Source organism: Oncorhynchus kisutch, linkage group LG16 (genome assembly GCF_002021735.2).
Source record: "Oncorhynchus kisutch isolate 150728-3 linkage group LG16, Okis_V2, whole genome shotgun sequence".
Taxonomy (NCBI): domain Eukaryota; kingdom Metazoa; phylum Chordata; class Actinopteri; order Salmoniformes; family Salmonidae; genus Oncorhynchus; species Oncorhynchus kisutch.
In genome coordinates this window covers 29912651-29939806 of record NC_034189.2, presented here as the reverse complement: position 1 = coordinate 29939806, position 27156 = coordinate 29912651, and the positions used below count along the sequence as shown (strand labels likewise).

General features: G+C 44.1%; 1 protein-coding gene across 5 annotated transcripts in view; it reads left to right on the top strand.

Annotated features, from left to right (window-relative positions):
• The window catches only part of LOC109906607 (cGMP-specific 3',5'-cyclic phosphodiesterase), a 95431-nt gene that overhangs the window by 24408 nt on the left and 43867 nt on the right, over window positions 1–27156 (top strand). For all 5 annotated transcript variants that reach the window (XM_031792205.1, XM_031792207.1, XM_020504404.2 and 2 more), the window contains exons 2-7: window positions 2144–2693; window positions 8743–8916; window positions 17254–17343; window positions 19161–19232; window positions 19325–19414; window positions 20772–20909. In XM_031792205.1, coding sequence (XP_031648065.1) covers window positions 2144–2693; window positions 8743–8916; window positions 17254–17343; window positions 19161–19232; window positions 19325–19414; window positions 20772–20909 — 1114 coding nt within the window. The remainder of the gene's footprint in view (window positions 1–2143; window positions 2694–8742; window positions 8917–17253; window positions 17344–19160; window positions 19233–19324; window positions 19415–20771; window positions 20910–27156) is intronic.

Below are 27156 nucleotides of genomic sequence, written 5' to 3'. Positions count from 1 at the left end.
CCTCAGGGGGAAGAGGCGCTGTCGCGCCTTCTTCACAACCATGCGCGTATGAGTGGACTTAGTGATTTAGTGATTGGACTTAGTGACTTAGTGATTTGGACACCAAGGAACTTGAAGCTCTCGACCCACTCCACTGCAGCCCCGTTGATGTGGATAGGGGCATGCTCGCCCCCTTGTTTCCTGTAGTCCACGATCAGGTCCTTGGTCTTACTGAAGTTGAGGCAGAAGTTGTTGTCTTGGCACCACACTGCCAGGTCACTGACCTCATCCCTTTAGGCTGTCTCATCGTCGTCGGTGACCAGGCCTACCACCGGCCTGTCTTGATGATGGTGTTGGAGTCGTGCGTGGCCACGCAGTCGTGGGTGAACAGGGAGTACAGGAGGGGACTAAGCACACACCCCTGTGAGGCTGCTGTGGTGATGCTCAGCGTGGCGGAGGTGATGTTGTCTACCATCACCACAATGGGTTGAGACTTCCACTGCACTTGTGTCAGCACATCATTTGTTGTTGATGAAGAGGCAAATCCCTCCCCCTCTCGATTTCCCTGACTCTACTGTCCTGTCCACTCGGTGACTGGAGAATCCATCGAGTTGGTTAGCCCCGAGGGGTATCTTGTCCGAAAGCCATGTTTCAGAAAAGCAGAGTTATGAGAGTCCCGTTTGTAGCAAATCCACGATCAGAGGTCATCCGTCTTATTATCAAGTGATTGGCCAATAGAATGGAGGGAAGAGGTGGCAGGTTTTCCCTACGGATTAATCTCGCCAGGATTCCCCCTCTCCTGCCTCTTGGAAACCCTGAAATTTGGGTCGGAATTACATAAAACGCCCAGATGAGTCAAAGTTAAAATCGGAATTGGGGTAAGTAACTGCTGATCTGATGTTCAAAAGCTCTTGTTGGCTATAAGAAATGATAGTGGATACCTTCCGTGAAAATAAAGTGAAGACTTCTTTAGGGCTACTTATTTGCATTTGTCTATCCAGAATAAGTGTTTGCCTGTCCAGGTTTGCATAATTTACATTTCAGTCAAATAATCTTATCACATTGGATACCATCCCATTTTCCACAGGCCCATGAAAAGGTCAGACATATTTCTCTTAGAGAAGTAACGGGAGATATGCATTTTCTTGTGTGTATCCACAGTAACCGCGTTATGTGAAACATTATTTGATTGACACGTCAAAATATATCCGTTTGCACATATCATCAGATCGGATGTTTAGGTCTGAAACTCAGTTCTCTAAGAGCTCCTAAGGACACATTAGGGCTGCTCTATGGGGGATTCTCACTAGGGGGTCTCACACACACACACACACACACACACACACACACACACACACACACACACACACACACACACACACACACACACACACACACACACACACACACACACACACACACACACACACACACACACACACACACACACACACACACAGATGTACACACAGGTTGCTGTCTCTTATGCTTGGCGAGATAACATTCCGCTTCCATCGGCTTGCGATTTCATAGTGCGGTTAGGGCTCAGTTTTATGTGTCTGGCAGGCAGCCTAATCTACAGGCACATTTCATGGCAAATCCGTTTTTACAGCCGCTGGGGTTTCGGAAGGTTTCAGTAGGGCTGTTCAGCCAAAGTAAGTCTTTGACAAAATAAAAAAAGGTTGGGATTTGAACCTAGGACCTTGTGGTTAACAGTGTTTTTAATGTTGGCACTGTGCATATCAGTCATGCTTTACAAATGTGCACTGCCGACCAGAATTAGTCTGTGAGTTACTGTGTGAGGGGGAACGTGTGTGTGTGTGTGCGTGGTGTGTGCATACGCGTGTGCCCCTGGGATTGCGGTAGAATGTTGTTCAAATGTCTAACATTGTTGATTAATGTATTGTAAGTCTGGTAAGGCATATCTCATGATGTGTTGTAATGCATGTCCTGTGTGTCCTGTCTATTGTCTATTAGGAGATGGAGAAATCTGGTAGAGCCTCTTCGCACTACCTCCACATGTAAAGCTTGTCAAATACACAAATTCCTCAGATTGTTTATATTTTCCTCTAATATCCTATAATGTCATATTGACCTGTTGTATGATATTGGTTATTGTTTTTATAATGTCTTATAATGTCCCGTGTGTTGTGTGTTGGTACAGGGAAATGGTGAATGCCTGGTTTGCTGAGCGAGTCCACTCCATCCAGCCCTCCTCATCATCCTCCTCCTCGTCATCCTCCAAAGAAACCCTTACACCTCAGAGACCCACCCAGCCCTCAGACAGTCCCTGCCTATCCTTCTCCCTGCCCCCTTCCCTGGGCCTGAACGACGGGCGCTCTCCCTCCCCGTCCCCCAGCCCTGCTCCTAGCACCCCCACCCGCAAGATCTCTGCATCTGAGTTTGACAGGCCACTGAGGCCCATCGTGGTCAAGGACGCGGAAGGCTCACTAACCTTCCTCTGCGACGCCGAACCCGACCGAGGCGACATCCGGACGCCCATGCCCTTCAGAACCCAGCAGGGAGGGGTCGGGCTTGGCATCCCTGCAGGGATGATGGACGAGGTGGGCAGTGCCCGGGGGTTGGACCGCTGTGCCAGGCTGTTGGAGTTGGTGAAGGATGTGTCGAGTCACTTGGACGTGACGGCTCTGTGCCACAAGATCTTTCTGCACATCAACGAGCTGATTGCTGCCGACCGCTACTCCCTCTTCCTGGTAGGTAGGGGCACGATGGGAAAGAAGGATTGGGCACGGTTAGCCTATGAGAGAAAGAAGGATTGGGCACAGGTTAGCCTATGAGAGAAAGAAGGATTGGGCACAGGTTAGCCTATGAGAGAAAGAAGGATTGGGCACGGGTTAGCCTATGAGAGAAAGAAGGATTGGGTACGGGTTAGCCTATGAGAGAAAGAAGGATTGGGCACGGGTTAGCCTATGAGAGAAAGAAGGATTGGGCACGGGTTAGCCTATGAGAGAAAGAAGGATTGGGCACAGGTTAGCCTATGAGAGAAAGAAGGATTGGGTACGGGTTAGCCTATGAGAGAAAGAAGGATTGGGCACGGGTTAGCCTATGAGAGAAAGAAGGATTGGGCACGGGTTAGCCTATGAGAGAAAGAAGGATTGGGCACGGGTTAGCCTATGAGAGAAAGAAGGATTGGTCACGGGTTAGCCTATGAGAGAAAGAAGGATTGGGTACGGGTTAGCCTATGAGAGAAAGAAGGATTGGGTACGGGTTAGCCTATGAGAGAAAGAAGGATTGGGTACGGGTTAGCCTATGAGAGAAAGAAGGATTGGGCACGGGTTAGCCTATGTCATGAAACAAATTTAGCATGAGATGATGAAGGATTCGTTTTTCAATTATATGGTGCTGAATTAAACTGTTGGAATAGTTGGCTCCCAAGTGTACTTCCTGCTCTCTCTTATTATGAAAAATGATTATTATTAGAATGTCATTTTTCATATTATAGATTCCCCCCCCCCCACACCAGATACAAAACATACACATACGAACAACAACTTACAAATGCACACAAACCACAAACCACCTGCTCTGCCCAGACCCGCATGCTCACACCTCCATCCCTAGTGCCTGCATTATTGTTTGGCACATTGTTTCAAATTGTAAAAAGAAATCAATCTCGGTCGCCTGTGTTATTTCAATAATACATCATTCGATTTTTCCATTGTGTTAATGATGGCCGATTGATTGATTTCCAAGTTTTTAGTATATGTTTTTTCAAGATGAGAAGAGACCCATTTGACTGGATGATTATCTCACAACAATCCGATATGCCATGTCTTGAAATATGCAGACAGACGGATTAAAAGTAAGTTTACATTGTAATACTTTTGACAGCCAACTTTCTAGCTCTGCCCATGGGCTGAGACTTCACAGCAGTCCACGAAAGCATGGATTATTGAGTCCTCGTTAGTTTTACACTTAAGACACGACTCTGTCGTTGTGCTGTAGAATTTGTGAATTTTGTCTCTTGTATGATACATTCTATACATTAGTTTATACTGGATTAAACATACATTTTAGAAAGCTGTAATTTCATTAGTTATTATGCTCCAACATTCCCTCCATCTTGTGCCAACTTCAGTTATTTTTAAGTCTTGGTTCCAATAGTTTATATTTTTTTCTAAAAGAGTTGGAGATGCTCTTTTTAAGGTTTTGTATATCTTCCCTCTCATATAAACATCCTTTTCTGACTCAAATAAGATTCCCTCAAGGTTGCTCTGGTTTCTAATCAAATTTCGTGATATGTAACTTTTAAGTAGCATATACTTGAAAATATTTACATCGGTCAGTCCAAAATGGCTTTTTAATTATATTTCTGGAAATAAATGTACATATGTACAAAAGTATGTGGACACCACTTCAAATGAGTGGATTTGGCTATTTTAACCATTCCCATTGCTGACAGGTGTATAAAATCAAGCACACAGCCATGCAATCTCCATAGACAAACATAACGACTGCGAGCCAGGCGTAATGGCCCAACATTAGTGCCCGACCTCACTAAATCAAATCAAAGTTTATTTGTCACGTGTCCCGAATACACCTTACAGTGAAATGCTTACGTATAGGCTCTAACCAATAGTGCAAAAAAGGTGTTAGTTAAACAATAGGTAAGTAAAGAAATAAAACAATAAAAAGACAGGCTATATACAGTAGCGAGGCTATAAAAGTAGCGAGGCTACATACAGACACCGGTTAGTCAGGCTGATTGAGGTAGTATGTACATGTGGATATAGTTAAAGTGACTATGCATATATGATGAACAGAGAGTAGCAGTAGCGTAAAAGAGGGGTTGGCGGGTGGTGGGAGGCGGGACACAATGCAAATAGTCCGGGTAGCCATTTGATGACCTGTTCAGGACGCTTATGGCTTCGGGGTAAAAACTGTTGAGAAGCCTTTTTGTCCTAGACTTGGCACTCCGGTACCACTTGCCATGCGATAGTAGAGAGAACAGTCTATGACTGGGGTGGCTGGGGTCTTTGACAATTTTTAGGGCCTTCCTCTGACACAGCCTGGTGTAGAGGTCCTGGATGGCAGGCAGCTTAGCCCCAGTGATGTACTGGGCCGTACGCACTACCCTATGTAGTGCCTTGCGGTCAGAGGCCGAGCAATTGCCGTACCAAGCAGTGATGCAACCAGTCAGTCAATATATTCTCAATATTCTCGTTTCATCTGTAGAATCTTTTGAGGATCTAAGGACCCATGCCAAATCTTTTTAGTTTCCTGAGGGGGAATAGGCTTTGTCGTGTTCTCTTCACTACTGTCTTGGTGTATTTGGACCATTCTAGTTTGTTGTTGATGTGGACACCAAGGAACTTGAAGCTCTCAACCTGCTCTACTACAGCCCCGTCGATGAGAATGGGGGCGTGCTCGGTCCTCCTTTTCCTGTAGTCCACAATCATCTCCTTAGTCTTGGCTACGTTGAGGGATAGGTTGTTATTATGGCACCACATGGCCAGGTCTCTGACCTCCTCCCTATAGGCTGTCTCGTTGTTGTCTGTTCTCAGGCCTACCACTGTTGTGTCGTCTGCAAACTTAATGATGGTGTTGGAGTTGTGCCTGGTCATGCAGTCGTGGGTGAACAGGGAGTACAGGAGGGGACTGAGCACGCACCCCTGTGGAGCTCCAGTGTTGAGGATCAGCATGACAGATGTGTTGCTACCTACCCTCAACACCTGGGGAGCGGCCCGTCAGGAAGTCCAGGATCCAGTTGCAGAGGGAGGTGTTTAGTCTCAGGATCCTTAGCGTAGTAATGAGCTTTGAGGGTACTAGGGTGTGGAACGCTGAGCTATAGTCAATTAATAGCATTCTCACATAAGTGTTCCTTTTGTCCAAGTGGGAAAGGGCAGTGTGGAGTGCAATAGAGATTGCATCATCTGTGGATCTGTTTGGGCGGTATGAAAATTGGAGTGGGTCTAGTGTTTCTGGGATAATGGTGTTGATGTGAGCCATTACCAACCTTTCAAAGCATTTCATGGCTACAGACGTGAGTGCTACGGGTCTGTAGTCATTTAGGCAGGTTGCCTTTGTGTCCTTGGGCACAGGCACTATGGTGGTCTGCTTGAAACATGTTGGTATTACAGACTCAATTAGGGAAATGTTGAAAAGGTCAGTGAAGACACCTGCCAGTTGGTCAGCACATGCCCGGAGCACACGTCCTGGTAATCCGTCTGGCCCCGCAGCCTTGTGTATGTTGACCTGTTTAAAGGTCTTACTCACGTCGGCTACGGAGAGCATGATCACACAGTCATCCGGAACAGCTGATGCTCTCATGCATGCCTCAGTGTTGCTTGCCTCGAAGCTAGCATAGAAGTGATTTAGATCGTCTGGTAGGCTTGTGTTACTGGGCAGCTCTTAGCTGTTCTTCCCTTTGTAGTCTGTAATAGTTTGCAAGCCCTGCCACATAAGACGAGCGTCGGAGCCGGTGTAGTATAATTCAATCTTAGCCCTGTGTTGACGCTTTGCCTTTTTGATGGTTCGTCGCAGGGCATAGCAGGATTTCTTGTAAGCTTCCGGGTTAGAGTCCTGCACCTTGAAAGTGGCAGTTCAACTTCTGGTTGGGGTATGTACGTACAGTCACTGTGGGGACGACGTCCTCAATGTACTTATTGATAAAGCCAGTGACTGATGGCCCAACATCCGTGCCCGACCTCACTAATGCTCTTGTGGCTGAATGGAAGCAAGTCCCCGCAGCAAGGTTCCCACATCTAGTGGAAATCCTTCCCAGAATAGTGGAGGCTATTATAGCAGGGGGGCCAACTTCATATGCCCATGAATTTAGAATGAGATATCAACAAGCAGGTGTCCACATACTTTGGTCATGTAGTGTGTTTCCTGTTACCAAGTCATTTACGGTTTCTATGCCTTTAGTTTTCCTTGTGGATCAACTTATCTGTGAATTCTGAAACGCTATCCAAGGGTTGTGTTTTTAGGGAGTGATATTGGTTCTTGTAGAATATGTTTTATTTTCTTCCATATTGTTATAGTTTTATTAACTATGAAGTTGTTAATGTTCTTAGCTTTATCCTTTGAACATAGACATATTCTGGGGATGAGCATGTGCATCTTCAATATGTACCCATTGTTCGTCTAACTATGTTGCAAGTAAAAGCCTTGGGTAGCGTGTTGCAGTTTAGGCTCCTCAGAGGAAGAAGGGGAGGACCATCCTCAGTGAATTTCATAAAAATCTAAATTGTAAAACATTTAAAAGTTATCATTTTTACGATAAAACAATACTAAATATCACGTGACCAAATAATTGATTAAAACACTATTTTGCAAAGAAGGTCTACAGTAGCCTCAACAGCACTCTGTAGGGCAGCACCATGGTGTAGCAGGAGGACAGCTAGTTTCCGTCCTCCTCTGGGTACATTGACTTCAACACAAAACCCTAGGAGGCTCATGGTTCTCACCCCCTTCCATAGACACACAGTAATTATGACAACATCTGGAGGCCGTCCTCCAGCCTATCAGAGCTCTTGCAGCATGAACTGACATGTTGTCCACCCAATCAAAGGAGCAAGAGAGAGAAATACAATATTTGAACAGTTTTGAACAAGTTAATTTCTTCCAAAATGAAGGAGAAGTAAGAGAAGCAGTTTCACTTACTTAGCTAGCAAATTCACCTAGGTAGTTTAGCCTACTGACACACCCTGCTAAAACAGAGGGATGCTATGTTAGCTAGCTGGATATGACTTTCCAACAAGGTAAGCTTTTGGTATTACTAATTTATTGCCACCGGGGCCACGCCGGTGTAACTGCTTACTGACTATACACTGTAACAATACTACATGATTGTAGCAGGTTTACTAACGCGTTCGTTTTATTAGCTATGCCGACTATGACGTTACTTTAGCTAATATGGTGACAACGATGTAGGCTGTGTGTAGCGGTTTGGCATGAAAAGGTTTTTTCACCTGGTCACATACAGCTGATGTGTTGTACATTGAAGTCCACAAGCGAAGGGAAGAGGTGAGAGGAGGAGAGTTGCGAGAACGGATACAACGTGGCTGCTATGAAAGGGAACAGTGTTTACGCGTGATCAGGGGTGTATTCATTCCGCCAATTCTGTTGAAAAACGTTTCTTAAACGGAACAAAACGGGGAATTAACATACCTGAATTTGTCCAATAGAAGCTCTCGTTTGCAACTGTTGTACTAATGATTACACCCTATGACAGCTAGATTCAGGCAAAGGGTGTAAAAGGCAGTATTAAATGTCACTGTCTGTCCATGTGTCACTGTCTGTCACCTCATATTTTCCTCTCGACCTGTGTGCACCTAAGTTGTAAACTTTCATTCATACGCTAGGTTTAGGCAACCTCATGATGGTTATAGGGAACATTTTGTAGCCTAAACCTATTGCTGTTACATTGAACTGGATGAATAGAATATGAATGACAGCCATCCAATATGCTGTAATAGAAATAAAACTCACCCTCCCTCATCTTTAACGGCATTTACCGCCACTGGCGTGTTGATACAATTCCAAGTAGGGAAGGTTAAAACCACACTCAGACTTTTATTCTATGAATTTGATTTGCTCATATCTTTGAATTCCTGTCGAATCCTTATCTAATTATACAACCGTATCAGGTAGAAATGATAACATTTCCATGCAAATTAACAGTAAAGTATCATATCAAATCATGGCGTAGTGTAAACTGTGGAGCATTTTGCACAGTTTCTTCCTGTAGAATCTCGATAGGTATGACCTCACTTCTGTTCCTTGTTTTGTGAATCCCAGGTGGGCGAGGACAGCTCCAACAGGAAGTTCCTGGTGAGCAGGCTGTTTGATGTTGCCGAGGGCTCCACACTGGAGGAGGTGTCCAATAGCTGCATCCGCCTGGAGTGGAACAAGGGAATTGTGGGTCACGTGGCGGCCACGGGCCAGCCCCTCAACATCAAGAATGCTTACGAGGTGAGACTTAATTTAAAAAAATGTATTTAACCTTTATTTAACTAGGCAAGTCAGTTAAAAACAAATTCTTATTTTACAATGACGGCCTACCCTGGCAAACCCTCCCCTAACCCGGACTACTCTGGGCCAATTGAGCGCCGCCCTATGGGTCTCCCGATCACAACCAGTTGTGATACAGCCCGGGATTGAACCAGGGTCTGTAGTGACGCCTCAAGCACTGATATGCAGGAGACGGAGCCTTTCTTTCCTCGTTTTTTGGTAGTCTCATTCTCCTTTTTATTTTCCTTCTTGGGTAAGGCTTTAATTTACTGTACGATTTCAGCTGGTACTTACTAAAACATTATGCGTTTAAAAGCAGTAATTTATGGAGCCTGTTTCAATGAATCGTCAAGAAACACAAAGGTAGTTATCACAGTAGGTAATTGAATGATTATTACACCATATTCCCGTGTACATTCGAAGTACTACCTAAATAAAGGGTAATGCTCTTTTGACCTCCTTTTTTTGCAGCCTCCCTTGTTTCTCTGCTTCGTGTCAGGTAATATGGACACCCGGTGGGATTATGATGATGAATATAATGAGGATGTTGGGTGTGTGTGTTTTGAATCAGGCCATTGTTTGTGTCGGGGAGTATGTGTCTTTGCTGTCGGAGTGCAGGACCTGAGAGTGACTGGCCAAGCCTAAACCACAGAGGGGAGGGAGGGAGGGAGAGAGGGAGGGAGGGGGAGAGGGAAGGGGGAGAGGGAGGGGAGAGGGTGAGGGGGAGGAGAGGAGAGGGAGGGGTAGAGAGGGAGGGGTAGAGGGGTAGAGAGGGAGGGAGGGAGGGAGGGAGGGAGGGAGGGAGGGAGGGAGGGAGGGAGGGAGGGAGGGAGGGAGGGAGGGAGGGAGGGGAGAGGGTGAGGGGGAGGAGAGGAGAGGGAGGGGTAGAGAGGGAGGGAGGGAGGGAGGGAGGGAGGGAGGGAGGGAGGGAGGGAGGGAGGGAGGGAGGGAGGGAGGGAGGGAGGGAGGGAGGGAGGGAGGGAGGGAGGGAGGGAGGGAGGGGGAGGAGAGGGAGGGGTAGAGAGGGAGAGAGGGGGGAGAGGGAGGGGGGAGAGGGAGGGAGGGAGAGAGAGAGAATGTAAAAATCATAGATAAAAAAACAATCACGTGGGTCAAAAAGTACCTCACTGGATTGAAGGACACACATTCAACCCCTCTCACACACACAAGCTTAAAGTGAAATACTCACAAAAATCAGTGCGAGTTGACCTCTTACGTAAGGGCCCAGACATACCTCACTCATGACACGTCGTCCCTTGACAGTTTGAGTATATCGATCCTGTTGGGTATTGTTTTACAAGACGTATAACTTTCTTGCTGCAATCAATAATCAAACCGTCTTGACCTTTCAACCTGTCATTACCAAGGCAGTCTAAGATGGTCAGTCATGAGTATATACAGTATAGTAAAGGTAGTAACGCTGTAAGGATCTGTAATGATTAAAGGTCGTAGTATCAGTCTTGGCCCAGTTACAATGTCATGGCCCCTGGAGATCATGCCGGATTTTAACCTTTGACCCACATAGTGATGTCACTGCACAGGGCCTAAAACAGGGCTCAGCTTTCCTTGCCTTGAGTGTGTGTATAGTGTGCGTGCATGTCTGTGTCCTTCAGCTGCAAGTGGCCACTGTTCTACTCCATTTTTACCTTGCTGTCACATATACATTAAGAGCAGGATTGTAGACATACAGTATGCGTTTGATTACGTACATGGCGCGTGTATCTACTCACACCGCAGCAGGACCAGAGGTCTTCCTGACCTGATCCCCCTCTCTAGGACAGTGGTTTCCAACCTTTTTTAACCCCTTTAAGTAACCCCTGTAAATAGGCCAAGTACCCCCAGGGGTCCTAGTGCCCCTGGTTGGGAACCACTGCTCTAGGAGATGTAAACTTATCGGTGTTCTCCCAGTAGGGTCCCAGCTCTGTCAATTGGTGGAGAGGGAGATGAAAGCCAGAGTCTGTAAGGAGGACAGGATGTGTAATGTGAAGAGCTCACACACACACACACACACACACACACACACACACACACACACACACACACACACACACACACACACACACACACACACACACACACACACACACACACACACACACTCAGTCAGACCCCCTGTGGAAGAAGTATGTCTTTGAAAGAGAACGCAGATGTTTGAGAGAGAAGAAGAGTGTTCTTTCTTCTTTGTATACATGTCCATGTCTACTCACATGCAATTTCATGTGACATCACTCTACCTTACCCCTGACTAGCTAGCTGCTACGCAATCATCTGGTTGCCGGCCAACAGTGTTCAGACTGACGACGATGACTTTATTGGTGATATTTATAGCACTTAATTTTGATGAAGTGGCTGGGTGTTTTCCTAAACAAGCCTACAGGGAGAGAGAAGAAGAGATAAATTAGAAGAGACAAAGACACCGAGAGAGAGAGAGAGCCCGTGGCTTCTTGTCGACGCACCTGTGTCCAATTAGTTTGTTAATCCGGCACCTGTGTCCAATTAGTTTGTTAATCCGGTATGGACACAGGAGAGGAGGTGTGTGTGTGTGTGTGTGTGTGTGGAGTGTGTGCATTCATGTTTGTGTGTGTGTGTGTGTCTGTTAGCAAAACAAGCCACCAGCTGGGTCCATAGAATCTGATACGGGACCTGCGTTATGTTTTTACAAAACAGCCCAAGCTTTCAGGAAGTGCATCTGCGTCACTCTGCATGGAGGTAGCTCCTACCTAGGGAATTCCTAGCTCTCTGATTGGCTCGTTAAGCCCCAGTTTGGGCAGTTGGGACGGCATTCAAATTGGTGGTGAAACCTGGGATCAAAAGTCCCCTCTGGATGTTTGATGTGGCGCAGCACTCTGTGGGGAGAGTGGTTGGCAACCGCACAGGCCAGACCCATATGTGGAATTTACAGGGAAGTTTTCTTATCAATACCCCTACAGTGTTGTCTCTAGAACAGTGGTCACTTTTACACTGAAAAAAATATATAATCTCAACATGTAAAGTGTTGGTCCCATGTTTCATGAGCTGAAATATAATATATGCATAAAAAGCTTATTTCTCTAAAATGTTGTGCCCAAATTTGTTTGCATCCCTGTTAGTGAGCATTTCTTATTTTCCAAGATAATCCATCCACCTGACTGGTGTGTCATATCAAGAAGCTGATTAAACATTATGATCATTACACAGGTGCACCTTGTGCTGGGGACAAATAAAGGCCACTCTAAAATGTGCAGTTTTGTCACACAACATAATGCCACAGATGTATCAAGTTTTGAGGGAGTGTACAATTGGCATGCTGACTGCAGGAATGTCCACCAGAGCTGTTGACAGAGAATTGAATGTTAATTTCTCACCCACAGACCATGTGTATGGCATCATGTGGGCGAGCAGTTTGCTGATGTCAACATTGGGAACAGAGTGACTCATAGTGGTGGTGGGGTTATGGTATGGGCAGGCATAAGCTACGGACAATGAACACAATTGTATTTTATCGATGGCAATTTGAATGCACAGAGATCCTGAGGCCCATTGTCGTGCGATTCACCCACCACTATCACCTCATGTTTCAGCATGATAATGCTGTACACAATTCCTGGAAGCTGAAAATATCTCAATACTCACTAGACATCTCAACCTTTGAACATGTTTGGAATGCTCTGGATTGACGTGTAGGCCAGCGTGTTCCGGTTCCCGCCAATATCCAGCAACATCGCACAGCCATTGAAGAGGAGTGGGGACTACATTCCCCAGGCCATAATCAACAGCCTGATCATCACTATGAAAAGGAGATGTGTCGTGCTGCATGAGGCAAATGGTGGTCACAGACACGGACTGGTTTTCTGATCCACTCCACTACCTTTTAATTTAGATATCTGTGACCAGTCATATGAAATCCATAGATTAGGGCCTAACGAATGTATTTCAATTGGCTGATTTCCTTATATGAACTGTATCTGAGTTAAATCTTTGAAATTGTTGCGTAATGCATTTATATTTTTGTTCAGTATATTTCAACGCTTTCTGTGACCAACGTAAGTTATACACTAATGACCGACTTAGGTAATATTGACTCCGAGATAGAACTATTTAAAAAATCATAGCCACAATCATAGCAAAAACAAAACTTTTCTCTTGTTAAAATATCATCAGTTATATAAATGACTTTAGAATTCAAATAACCAAGGCAGATTATTACTTTAAGGAAAAGTCTGCCTCCAAAGATTTGGTCTGGCTCTAGCCATTATATTCTCAATCTCTCTAATCTCATAGAGATTTTGGCCTGCAATCAAAAGGTGTCTCAGAGTACGAGTGCTGATCTAAGTTACTGTATATTATCGTGTTCCTTTTTATTTAAATGGCAAAAAAAAAAGATCCTATATCGGCACTCCTAATTTGACACTCTTGAAGACCTAGGTCTGAAATTCTAGTTGATTAGGGGTTCCTCTGTTTAGAGGCGTGTCCAGTGTTAGAGGAAAAGAAATGACTAATATGGGAAAGAGAGAGCAGTTGATTTGGTCCTTGTTTATGTGGGTTGGAGGTTAGAATGGAATTTATATGGGAATTGGAGAGTGGGTGTTTTATGAAATCAGTATAATGTTCATCGTTTCGTCATAAAATGTGTCAGTGTGTGTATTAGGCGTGTATTAGGCGTGCTCGTGCATGTGCACACACCATCTAGAAAGAAAGGTCACGGTGTGGGTGGTCGCAGAGCCACAAGGAGAGGGTACTTCAGGACATCCATCCACTCTGGATGCATCCCAAATGACTCCCTATTCCTTACATGAAATCCTACTTTTGACCGTAGCCCTATGGGCCCTGTGTAAAATGAGTGCACTATATAGGGAGTAGGGTGTCATGTGGGACTCAGCCTCTGTCTCACCAAATAGGGATCCAGAACAGTGGTCTGGTCATTCTCACAGTAAAGGGAAAATGTGGTGGTTATTCCTTTAAGTCTAGTCAATTGTCTAGAATGTCCATGTGTTTCTGGGCCCATATTCACAAAGGAGGAAATTCAGACCTGAGTTACGCGTGCGTAAATGGAACATTATTCCATTTTTATGCACTGTTCTCTCTATGCGTATTCTGACCTAATAATTCCACCACCTTTACACATGAGGAAACCATGAAGAAGGTTGAGCAAACTTGCCGGTTAAAAAAAAAGCATCTCATGAATGGTTTTCTGATAGACATAAGAGCATTCTCCGTGAAATTTGATTTATAAATTGATATGATAAGAGATACATTTTTTTTTATGTTACAGCCTGGATTTAAAATGGTTTAAATTGAGATGTGTTGTCACTGGCCTACACAGTGACACTGGCCTACACAGTGACACTGGCCTACACAGTGACACTACACACAATAGCTCATAATGTCAAAGTGAAATTATGTTTTTCTAAATTTTAACAAATTAATTTAAAAATAAGTTTTCAACCCCTTTGTTATGGCAAGCCTAAATTAGTTCGGTAGTAAAAATGTGCTTAACAAGTCACGTAATAAGTTGCATAGACTCTGTGTGAAATAATAGTGTTTAGCACGATTTTTTGAATGACTACCTCATCTCTGTAGCCCACACATATACAATTATTTGTAAACACAGATTTAACCACAAAGACCAGGAAGTTTTTACAATGCCTAGCAAAGAAGGGCACCTATTGGTAGTTGGGTAAAAAAAAGCACACATTGAATAACCCTTTGAGCATGGTGAAGTTATTCATTACACTTTGGATGGTGCATCAATACACCCAGTCACTACAAAAATACAGACGTCCTAACTAACTCAGTTGCTGGAGAAGAAGGAAACTACTCAGAGATTTCACCATGAGGCAAATGGTGACTTTAACACAGTTACAGACTTTAATGACATATACATATATTCCAAACTATGCATTCTGTTTGCAACTAAAGTAACATTGCACAAAATGTGGCAAGTGATACATTTTTTGTCCTGAATACAAAGTGTTATGTTTGGGGCAAATCCAATACCACACATTACTGAGTACCACGCTCCATATTTTCAAGCATAGTGGTGGCTGCATCATGTTATGGGTATGATTGTAATCCTTAATGACTGGAGAGTTTTCAGGATAGAAAATAAATGGAATGGAGCTTAGCACAGGCAAAATCCTAGAGGAAAACCTGGGAAATTAATTCACCTTTCCGCAGGACAATAACCTAAATCACAAGGCCAATTCTACACTGGAGTTGCTTACCAAGAAGATAGTGAATGTTCCTGAGTGTCCAAGTCACAGTTTATATAAAGTTTATATAAATCTACTTGAAAATCTATGGCAATATCTGAAAATGGTTGCTAGCAATGATCAACAACCCATTTGAGCTTGAAGAATTTTGAGAAGAATAATGGGCAAATGTTGTACAATTCAGGTGTAGAAAGCTCTTAGAGACTTACCAAGAAAGACTCATGGCTGTAATCGCTTCCAAAGGTGCTTCTACAAAGTACTGACTTAGAGTTGTGAATACTTATGTAAATGAGATATTTCTATATGTCATTTTCAATAAATTAGCAAACATTTCAAAAAAATAAATAATGTTTTAACTTTGCCATTATGGGGTATTGTGTGTAGATGGTCTTTTTTCAAATCTGTTTTGAATTCAGGCTGTAACACAACGAAATGTGGAATAAGTCAAGGGGTATGAATACGTTCTGAAGGGACTGTAGGTATAATGTCGGCTAAATGACAATTGTTTCAGATCTATTTTACCTTATGATCGAGGAGATGAATGTGAAACCAGTCATATGGCAGGAAATGGAAACGTATATCAACATGACTGTTAGGGCTGTTTATGCCCCTTTCCCACAGTGAAGTAGTGTGCCGCTATGCCGAATTTGAATCGTATGACCTTATAACTTGAAGGGATAAAATGTGGAGACACAAGCCAAATTGGATGACAAAGGCAAAGAGCCACTCCAAATGTAACCTTTGTGTTCTCTAGGATGTCTTAATCGTGTGCCCCAACTTTCCCTGTTTCGTTCAATTTGTAGGCTATAGCCTATGTTAATAAATATTGTTAGCCACTATCGATAGCAACCGTAAGTCATAACATGGTATATTTAACTGCCAATTCAGTATTCATTCCCTTCCCTACATTGGTATTATTCCATTCCGTTGTTTGATTTAGCCGACCTTTAGTTATGTCCTCTGTAAACACTGTTACATTATTTTGGTTGTGGCTGAGGGTCAAGTAATTGTGGATGGTGTTTAATGAAGACCAAATACAAATTGTAGTAAAAAAGAAGAAATTGGGACATGCAGGGTTATTAAATCATGATGGAGCTTATTATGGAGCTCAAACCGTTACTTAGAACCTGCTATCACACAGTTCCGTGATCAGGGCCCTGAGCAAGGCAGTTAACCCACTGTTCCCCGGGCGCCGAAGACGTTCCCCGGGCACCGAAGACGTGGATGTGGATTATGGCAGCCCCCCCCCCCCCCCGCACCTTTCTGATTCAGAGGGGTTGGGTTAAATGCGGAAGACACATTTCAGTCGAAGGCATTCAGTTGTACAACTGACTAGGTATCCCCCCTTTCCAATTACGGTATATGTATGATATCATACTACGCTATACTATTCTCCATATTCTAATTGATATTGTAGGCTAAACTACTTCCAACGCTTACATTGATGAACTTTAATGTGGCAACTTTCAGAATGAATCAAAACACCTTTTTTTTTATTCAGGCTCTGTTTTTCCATGAAGTAGGATTCATGATTATTCCCCTAATCAAAAAATCATGTCTACAATCAGAGGTTTAAAATCTACCCATGGGTTCTGAGACGGAGACAGATAGGCAAACGCTTTCATGGCTATCTTTCTATATTCTGAACGCATTCTCTATAGTCTACATTCAAGTCTTGTGCTGATCAAATTCAAATTAAGGGTACACCACATTTGCTTTAGAGAAATAATGAGTTGAACAAAAATGAGTTGAACAAAAAACTCCTAGATGAAATTGGTAGGCCACCCAGGGGATGTGTTTTCAGGGGTTGAAGTAAATGTATTCAGTGTGCACAAGGAAACCACGCCCACAAACCTGGTTTTGCTCCTCCATACGGTAAATCTGAATACCAACCCCCGAGAAGTGCGTAGGAAAGGAGTGCGTAGTCTGAACCGGCCCCAAAGTGTCTCAGGGCTGATCTAGGATCGGTTTGACCATTTAAATCATAATGAATAAGAGCGGGGGACCTGATCCTAGGTCAGCGCTCCTACTTACGAGATGCTTTGTGATTACACGTCTGGTCATGTTGAATGAGATTGTAATTCATACTGTTTGTATCTCATCACAGGACCCCAGGTTCAATGCAGAGGTGGATCAGATTACAGGCTACAAGACCCAGAGCATCCTGTGTCTGCCCATCAAGAACCATAGAGAAGAGGTGAGACACAATTGACTGTGAAAGTAGCCGCCCCTTTACGCTTTACTTCCGGGTCATGCCCTGTGCGGTTTTGAATGGGCTTCAAGGGAGACTATGTGAATACTTCAGAAAGTACTCACACCCCCTTGACTTATTCTACTTGTTTTTTTATGTTACAGCCTGAATTTAAAACGGTTTATATTGAGATTTGTTGTCACCGACCGACACACAATAGAGCTCATAATGTCAAGGTGAAATTGTTTTAACAAATGAATTAAAAATGAACATTTGAAATGTCTTGCGTCAATACGTTTTCAACCCCTTTTGTTGTGTCAAGGCTAAATTAGTTCAGGAGTGAAAATGTGCTTAACAAGTCACATAATAAGTTGCATGGACTCACGCTGTGTGCAGTAATAGTGTTAACATTATTTTTGAATGACTTTCTCATCTCTGTACCTCACATATTATCTGTAAGGTCCCTCAGTCGAGCAGTGAATTTCAAACACATTCAACCACAAAGACCAGGGAGGTTTTCCAATGACTAGCAATGAAGGACACCTATTGGTAGCTGATATTGAATATCCCTTTGAGCACAGTGAAGTTATTAAATATACTTTGGATGGTGTATAAATACACCCAGTCACTGCAAAGATACAGGCGTCCTTCCTAACTCAGTTGTTGGAGAGGAAGGAAACCGCTGAGGGATTTCACCATGAGGCCAATGGTGACTTTAAAACATTTAAAGAGTTTAATGGCTGTGATAGGAGAAAACTGAGGATGGATCAACAACATTTTAGTTTCTCCACAATACTAACTGAATTGACAGAGTAAAAAGAAGGAAGCCCGTACAGAATAAAAATATTCCAATACATGTATCGTTTTTGCAAGAAGGCCCTTAAAGTAATACTGCAAAAAATGCAATTACATTTTTGTTCTGAATACCTAGTGTTATGTTTGGAGCAAATACAATACATCACATTACTGAGTACCACTCTCGATATTTTCAAGCATAGTGGTGGCTGCATCATGTTATGGGTATGCTTGAAATTGTTAAGGACTGGGGAGTTTTTCAGGATAAAAAATGTACTGAATGGAGCTTAGCACAGGCAAAATCCTAGAGGAAAACTGGTTCAGACTTTCCACCATACACTAGGAGATTAATTCACCATTCAGTAGGACAATAACCTATAACACACAGCCAAATCTACACTGGAGTTGCTTACCAAGAAGACAGTGAATGTTCCTGAGTGGCTGAATTACAGTTTTGACTTAAGTCTATGTTAAAATATATGGCAAGACCTGAAAATGGTTGTCTAGCTAGCACTGATCAATGACCAATTTGACTGAGCTTGAAGAATTTTGAAATTAATAATGGGAAAGTGTTGCACAATCCAGGTGTGAGTTAGAGTCTTACCCAGAAAGACACACAGCTGTAATCGCTGTCAAAGGTGATTCTAACATTGACTCAGTGTTATTTTGTATATATATATTTTGTCTTGCAAATGTTAGAATTTTTCTTCCACTTTGACATTGCAGAGTATGTTGTGTAAATCATTGACAAATATTGACAATTTAATCCATTTTAATCCCACTTTGTAACACAACAGAATGTGGAAAAAGTCAAGGGTTGTGAATGCTTTTTGAGGGCACTTTACCTCAGAGTTTACAATTGAGCAATTGAGGTCAGATAGAAATCATTTCATTTTTTTGCTCCTGTTCATCTTTCGGTTTTCTAGTCTTTGTAGTTGTGGCTCTGCGTTTTGATGGATGCGCTCCTTGCGTGTGTTTGATCTACTTCTCTCCTCTCTATTCCCCCTCTCATCTCTTTGGTCTGCCAGGTGGTAGGAGTGGCTCAGGCCATCAACAAGAAGTGTGGAGAGAACGGTACTTTCACTGAACAGGATGAAAAGGTACTGGGGAGAAAGACACTGGTGTTCAAAGCTCTCTTTCTCTGAAAATGCCATGCTCTGAATCAAGCTCATAGTCTTGATTTCCCTGACAGGACTTCTCTGCCTACCTGGCCTTCTCCGGGATCGTCCTACACAACGCCCAGCTCTACGAGACGTCCCAGCTGGAAAACCGACGCAATCAGGTATGTTGCTGTGAGTGGCTTCTTATGTTCTCAAAGTGTGTGTGTGTGTGAGTGTGTTTGTGTATGTGTGTGTACGTGCGTGCATATGTAACAAGCTCTCACGGTCTCACTGCAGAATAAGACATTCTCCAAACGTCAAATTTTGAAGTTGCTCCAAACGTCAAATTTCAAAGTGTTTTTGTTGCTCCTGCTGCTCTGTATCGTTCCATTTTGCCAAACGTCAAATTTAGAAGTTAAATGTTATGTTTAGGCACTCAAAGGGTTAAGGTAAGGTTTAAGGTTTGGGATAGAGTAATAATAATGCAAATAAAAAAACTGAGTCCATGACTGGGATTGAATATGCAACTTTCTGATCCTGAGATAATACCCAACCACCACCCCTGTTTACAACACCTTAGCAAAACCCAAGTCTACCTCATGGTAATAGTGCTCACTATTTCCCCTAGTGGAAGCTAGCAAAACCCAAGCCTAGTTCATGGTAATAGTGCTCACAATTTCCCCTAGTGGAAGCTAGCAAAACCCAAGCCTAGTTCATGGTAATAGTGCTCTCTATTGCCCCTAGTGGAAGCTAGCAAAACCCAAGCCTAGTTCATGGTAATTAGTGCTCTCTATTGCCCCTAGTGGAAGCTAGCAAAACCCAAGCCTAGTTCATGGTAATAGTGCTCTCTATTGCCCCTAGTGGAAGCTAGCAAAACCCAAGCCTAGTTCATGGTAATAGTGCTCTCTATTGCCCCTAGTGGAAGCTAGCAAAACCCAAGCCTAGTTCATGGTAATAGTGCTCACTATTGCCCCTACTGGAAGCTAGCAAAATCCAAGCCTACTTCATGGTAATAGTGTTCACTATTGCCCCTAGTGGAAGCTAGCAAAATCCAAGCCTACTTCATGGTAATAGTGTTCACTATTGCCCCTATTGGAAGCTAGCAAAACCCAAGCCTAGTTCATGGTAATAGTGCTCTCTATTGCCCCTAGTGGAAGCTAGCAAAACCCAAGCCTAGTTCATGGTAATAGTGCTCACTATTGCCCCTACTGGAAGCTAGCAAAATCCAAGCCTACTTCATGGTAATAGTGTTCACTATTGCCCCTATTGGAAGCTAGCAAAACCCAAGCCTACTTCATGGTAATAGTGCTCTCTATTGCCCCTAGTGGAAGGTTTTGATGGCATTTCTCAACATCCTCAGGAGATGGATAGACATGCAATTTCTGGAACAATCTCCCTGGCATATGCGAAAGGTGTGTGTGGGTGTGTTACCATGCTTTCTTGTGAGTGTGTGTTTGTGTGTTTGTGTATGAGTATGTGGGTGTGTGTTCATGCTGTCATATGTTTGTGTGTGTTAGTGGTTTACTCTGTCTCCCCCAGGTGCTGTTGGACCTGGCCAGTCTGATCTTGGAGGAGCAGCAGTCTCTCGAGGTGTTACTGAGGAAGATAGCAGGCACCATCCTCTCCTTTATGCAGGCCCAGGGCTGCACTGTCTTCATAGCTGATGGAGACTCTATGGTGGGTTCACACGTGCACACACACACACACACACAGACACACACACACTCACTCACTCACATACATGCTTGCCAGGGCAGTACACAGAGCTTTCAGGGGTCAGGTGCTCAAAATTGAAAAAATGGCACCCACTGGTGAAATGATGACTATCATAATTCATATCTCGAAATTCATAACATAACTGATTGCTTCTGTAGTGAAGTTTTGACCATTCTTGAGCATAGGCCTATTTATTTATCTAACAACACTCATCCCAAATTGTAAGCAAGCTACACAGTGCTTCCTAAAGACATGATTGACATCGGGAAAAGGGGGTAGGCTGATCAATGGTGTTAAATCTGCTAGTTAATATTTAGATTGCGATTTATCTCCAATGCTCTTAAATATGAACTTAATAATATAGTATTCCTAATCTTCTAACTCATGATATATGGCTGGCTAGTTGCTTGTGTGGCTATTTTAGTAAATGATGGTTAGTTAGAGTCTAGACTATCTGTGATGCTGCTGCTCTGATGTGCAACTCCCGACTGAAGAAGGGATGGAGTCGGAGGGTCGTTGATTCAGCCGCTCCTCTCTATGTCTGCAAGTATCAGCCAACCAGACCCAAAATTGATGATGTAAATCAAGTGTTAATAAAATGTTATGCTGCTGTGGCAGTACTGTGGATATTTCAACTAGGGAGCTTGCTACACACACTCGACCAGTGACCACGTCTCAAGCCATACATGTTTGGATACCGGGCGCATGCAATCTCCGTACAGGGCAGTCTCCGTACAGGGCTTCCTCCGTACAGGGCTTCCTCCGTACAGGGCTTCCTCCGTACAGGGCTTCTTCCGTACAGGGCAGTCTCCGTACAGGGCAGTCTCCGTACAGGGAAGTCTCCGTACAGGGCAGTCTCTGTACAGGGCAGTCTCCGTACAGGGCAGTCTCCATACAGGGCTTCCTCTGTACAGGGCAGTCTCCATACAAGGCAGTCTCCATACAGGGCTTCCTCTGTACAGGGAAGTCTACGTACAGGGCAGTCTCCATACAGGGCTTCCTCCGTACAGGGCAGTCTACGTACAGGGCAGTCTCCATACAGGGCTTCCTCCGTACAGGGCAGTCTACGTACAGGGCAGTCTCCATACAGGGCTTCCTCCGTACAGGGCAGTCTACGTACAGGGCAGTCTACATACAGGGCAGACTGGGAAAAACTTGACGACGTCACAACGACTTAAGGGCACTGGGTTCAGAACAACAATGACCCAAAAAAGGAAGAAAGCACCCAAAAGACCACTTGGCGAGTGGGAAGGCAAAGGGACAGGTGCTCGGGCACAGGTAGACCCGTATATCTGTGCAGGTGCCTGATACTTGCACGTGCACACACATTCAAAGAGACAAAAGAGAGAATGAATGGAGGTGCCACAGAATGACAGAAAGAGAGAAATAAGGAGATGAATGCCTTGATTGACACTGGGTAGGCGGAGAGGGCAGCGCAGTCCACCTTGTTCACAGTTTCATGGTGAGCGAGAGAACAATTATAAAAGAGAGAGAAAGACAGGAATGATCAAAGAGAAAATGGAAGAGATTGTATTGACAGTGAATAGACATGTCTCAGCGAGGAGAGAATAACTACAGGACTTCCACAGTATTCTATAGAGACCTATTCTGTATTCCTCTTGTGTAGCTCCAGCCTTGAATAGCTTTTGAGGTTTTCTATTCAGACAGCCCATTGACAACACAGCAATCTTCAATATCGTTGGTATGAATGATGATGCTTAATCAAGGGAGAGTTCAAAATAATTCCCATTCATTTCGGGATCAAGGTCTATGGATTTCCCCTAGGCCTACTCTATTGAATTTTCAATACAGACTGCATGGAATTTGGACTGAGCTCGGCCACTTTTATACGAAAACATTGAACAAAATTATATTTCGGGTTCAACTATCCCAGACAGCATCTATTGAGAGGCCCTCAGCATTTAGCCGAGTACTTGCGATGCAATCAGCATTAACAATTGAAGGCTGTTTTGTTCCCTTGTTAGTGGGGAAAATATGAAATGCCATGGTAATAGAGAAAATGAATGACTGCATTGAGCCCAGTCCACTAGACAATGAGAAACATTATTCTAGAAGTGCTTGTTTGTGTTCTTTCTGCCTCCTATGGTTATGAGAGAAACGGAACTGAATGGGACTTGGCCTGTCTGTTCAGATCTAAACTGCAACTAGTACATAGAATAATATGACTGCTGGTGGCTATGGAAACTAGTACATAGAGTAATATGACTGCTGGTGAGTATGAAAACTAGTACATTTAGTAATATGACTGCTGATGGCTATGGAAACTAGTACATATAGTAATATGACTCCTGGTCTCTATGGAAACTAGTACATATAGTAATATGACTGCTGGTGACTATGGAAACTAGAACATAGAGTAATGTGACTGCTGGTGACTATGGAAACTAGTACATATAGTAATATGACTGCTGGTCGACTATGGAAACTAGTACATAGATTAATATGACTGCTGGTGACTATGGAAACTAGTACATAGATTAATATGACTGCTGGTGACTGTGGAAACTAGTACATAGAGTAACATGACTGCTGATGGCTATGGAAACTAGTACATAGAGTAATATGACTGCTGGTGGCTATGGAAACTAGTACATAGAGTAACATGACTGCTGATGGCTATGGAAACTAGTACATATAGTAATATGACTGCTGGCGGCTATGGAAACTAGTACATAGAATAATGTGACTGCTGGTGACTATGGAAACAAGTACATAGAATCATGTGACTGCTGGTGGCTATGGAAACTAGTACATACAGTAATATGACTGCTGATGGCTATGGAAACTAGTACATATAGTAATATGACTGCTGGTGAGTATGGAAACTAGTACATATAGTAATATGACTGCTGGTGGCTATGGAAACTAGTACATATAGTAATATGACTGCTGGTGACTATGGAAACTAGTACATATAGTAATATGACTGCTGGTGACTATGGAAACTAGTACATATAGTAATATGACTGCTGGTGACTATGGAAACTAGTACATAGAGTAATATGACTGCTTGTGACTATGGAAACTAGTACATAGAGTAATATGACTGCTGGTGACTATGGAAACTAGTACATATAGTAATATGACTGCTGGTGACTATGGAAACTAGTACATATAGTAATATGACTGCTGGTGACTATGGAAACTAGTAAATATAGTAATATGACTGCTGGTGACTATGGAAACTAGTACATATAGTAATATGACTGCTGGTGACTATGGAAACTAGTACATAGAGTAATATGACTGCTTGTGACTATGGAAACTAGTACATAGAGTAATATGACTGCTGGTGACTATGGAAACTAGTACATATAGTAAATGACTGCTGGTGACTATGGAAACTAGTACATATAGTAATATGACTGCTGGTGACTATGGAAACTAGTACATAGAGTAATATGACTGCTGGTGACTATGGAAACTAGTACATAGAGTAATATGACTGCTGGTGACTATGGAAACTAGTACATATAGTAATATGACTGCTGGTGACTATGGAAACTAGTACATATAGTAATATGACTGCTGGTGACTATGGAAACTAGTACATATAGTAATATGACTGCTGGTGACTATGGAAACTAGTACATATAGTAATATGACTGCTGGTGACTATGGAAACTAGTACATAGAGTAATATGACTGCTGGTGACTATGGAAACTAGTACATAGAGTAATATGACTGCTGGTGACTATGGAAACTAGTACATATAGTAATATGACTGCTGGTGACTATGGAAACTAGTACATATAGTAATATGACTGCTGGTGACTATGGAAACTAGTACATATAGTAATATGACTGCTGGTGACTATGGAAACTAGTACATATAGTAATATGACTGCTGGTGACTATGGAAACTAGTACATAGAGTAATATGACTGCTGGCGACTATGGAAACTAGTACATAGAGTAATATGACTGCTGGCGACTATGGAAACTAGTACATAGATTAATATTGTCACGTTTCTTCAAAATCGAACCCAGAAGCAGACCAGGACAAGGAGAGTAGGAAGAAGGTGAGTATTTATTTACAAGTGAATGTGAGTGGGTAGATATATCCAGGTGGCGTAGCGGGCAGCGGTGGTGAGTTGATGGGAGTAAATAGGTGGATCCAATGGGGAAGCGGAATCCTCCGACGACCAGGCGGGAATGGGGTAAATGATCCGGGTGAGTAACTGAAGACAGAACAAACGGAGGTAAGTTTAAGGCAAGCAAGACGTACCAAACAACAAAACAAATTCTATCCAACTTGAGGCTGATACTATGGCACAACATACTGTTCATGGCTAACGATCCGGCAGGGAATGGTTGTCAGGTCCGGGCTTATGAAGAGGAGAGATGATGATCAGGACCAGGTGTGGAGATAGCTGATGGGATACAGGTGCGGGTAATCAGAACTCCCAACTGGCTACATTGCCCGGCAACCAGACAGGGTGCGTTCCAGGACGCCGGAAAAAACACTCCAGGACAGAACACTGGCAAAAAACAGACTCATGAAACGGGATTCGTGACAGTACCCCCCCTCCGACGAACGCCACCGGGCGGACTACCCGGAGCGCCAGGGTGGAGGCGGTAAAAAAGTCACGAAGCAGGTCATCGTCAAGGATCTGACGCCGAGGAATCCAATCCTCTCCTCAGGACCATATCCTTCCCAATCCACTAAATACTGGAACCCTCGACCCCGCCGTCTGGAGTCCATGATGCGGTGCACCGTGTAGACAGGACCACCTCCGATCATCCGAGGAGGAGGAGGACGAGGAGGAGGGGGCAACAGAGGACTGAGGAGAACCGGCTTGAGGCAGGAGACATGAAAGGTGGGATGTACTCTTAGTGTAGCAGGCAACTTGAGTCGGACCACAACAGGATTAATGATCTTCTCCACTACAAACGGACCAATGAACTTCGGTGACAGTTTCCTCGACTCAGTCCGTAGAGGAAGATCCCGTGTAGCCAACCAAACCTTATCTCCAACGGTATAAGCGGGGGCAGGAATACGGCGACGATTCGCCTGGATCTGATACCGGTCAGAAACCTTAAGGAGGGCCTTCCTGGCCCGATGCCAGGTGCGGTGGCAACGACGAATGTGGGTCTGGACAGAAGGAACCGAGAGATCCCGCTCCTGAGAAGGAAACAAGGGAGGTTGGTAACCGTAAAGGCACTGGAAGGGAGACATCCCAGTGGCAGATGAAGGGAGAGTATTATGAGCATACTCGACCCAGGGTAATTGAGAGGACCAAGAGGTGGGATCAGAGGAAACAAGACAGCGCAGCGTGGACTCCATCTTCTGGTTGGCTCTCTCCGCCTGACCATTAGATTGGGGGTGAAATCCAGATGTGAGACTGACTGTAGCTCCAATGGCCAAACAGAAGGACTTCCAGACAGCAGAGGTAAACTGAGGACCACGGTCAGAAACAATGTCACAGGGCAACCCGTGGACCCTGAACACCTCCCTAACCAGGATCTCGGACGTCTCAGTGGCAGAAGGCAGCTTGGAGAGGGGAACAAAGTGGGCAAACTTGCTGAATCTATCCACAATGGTCAGAATAACCATGTTACCAACAGAAGAGGGCAACCCCGTGACAAAATCCAGGGCCAGATGCGACCACGGTCGCCGGGGAATAGGTAGGGGGTGAAGAAGCCCAGAGCTGGCCCGATTGGTACTCTTATTCTGCGCACAAACAGGACAAGCGGCAACAAACCTCCGGGTATCTTCTCCCATGGCAGGCCACCAAAATCGTATGCGCAGTAACGCCATAGTCCGAGCAACACCAGGGTGACAAGCTATCTTGCTGGCGTGGGACCACTGAAGGACAGCAGAACGAACCGACTCAGGCACGAACAACCGACCGGGTGGACCGTTATCGGGCCCGGGCTGTGTCCGAAGAGCCGCCATCACCTCCTCCTCAATCCTCCATGTAACGGCTCCCACGACAACGTTCTGGGGAAGAATCGTCTCAGTCTTGGCCCCACTCTCCTCCGTCTTGGAGAACATCCGGGACAGGGCGTCCGCCTTCCCGTTCTTCGACCCAGGTCGGAACGTCAGGGAAAAATTTAAGCGTCCAAAAAACAAAGCCCACCGGGCCTGACGGGAGTTGAGACGTTTAGCCGATTGCACGTAAGCCAGATTCTTGTGGTCAGTCCAGACCACAAACGGTTGCTCCGCTCCCTCCAACCAGTGAC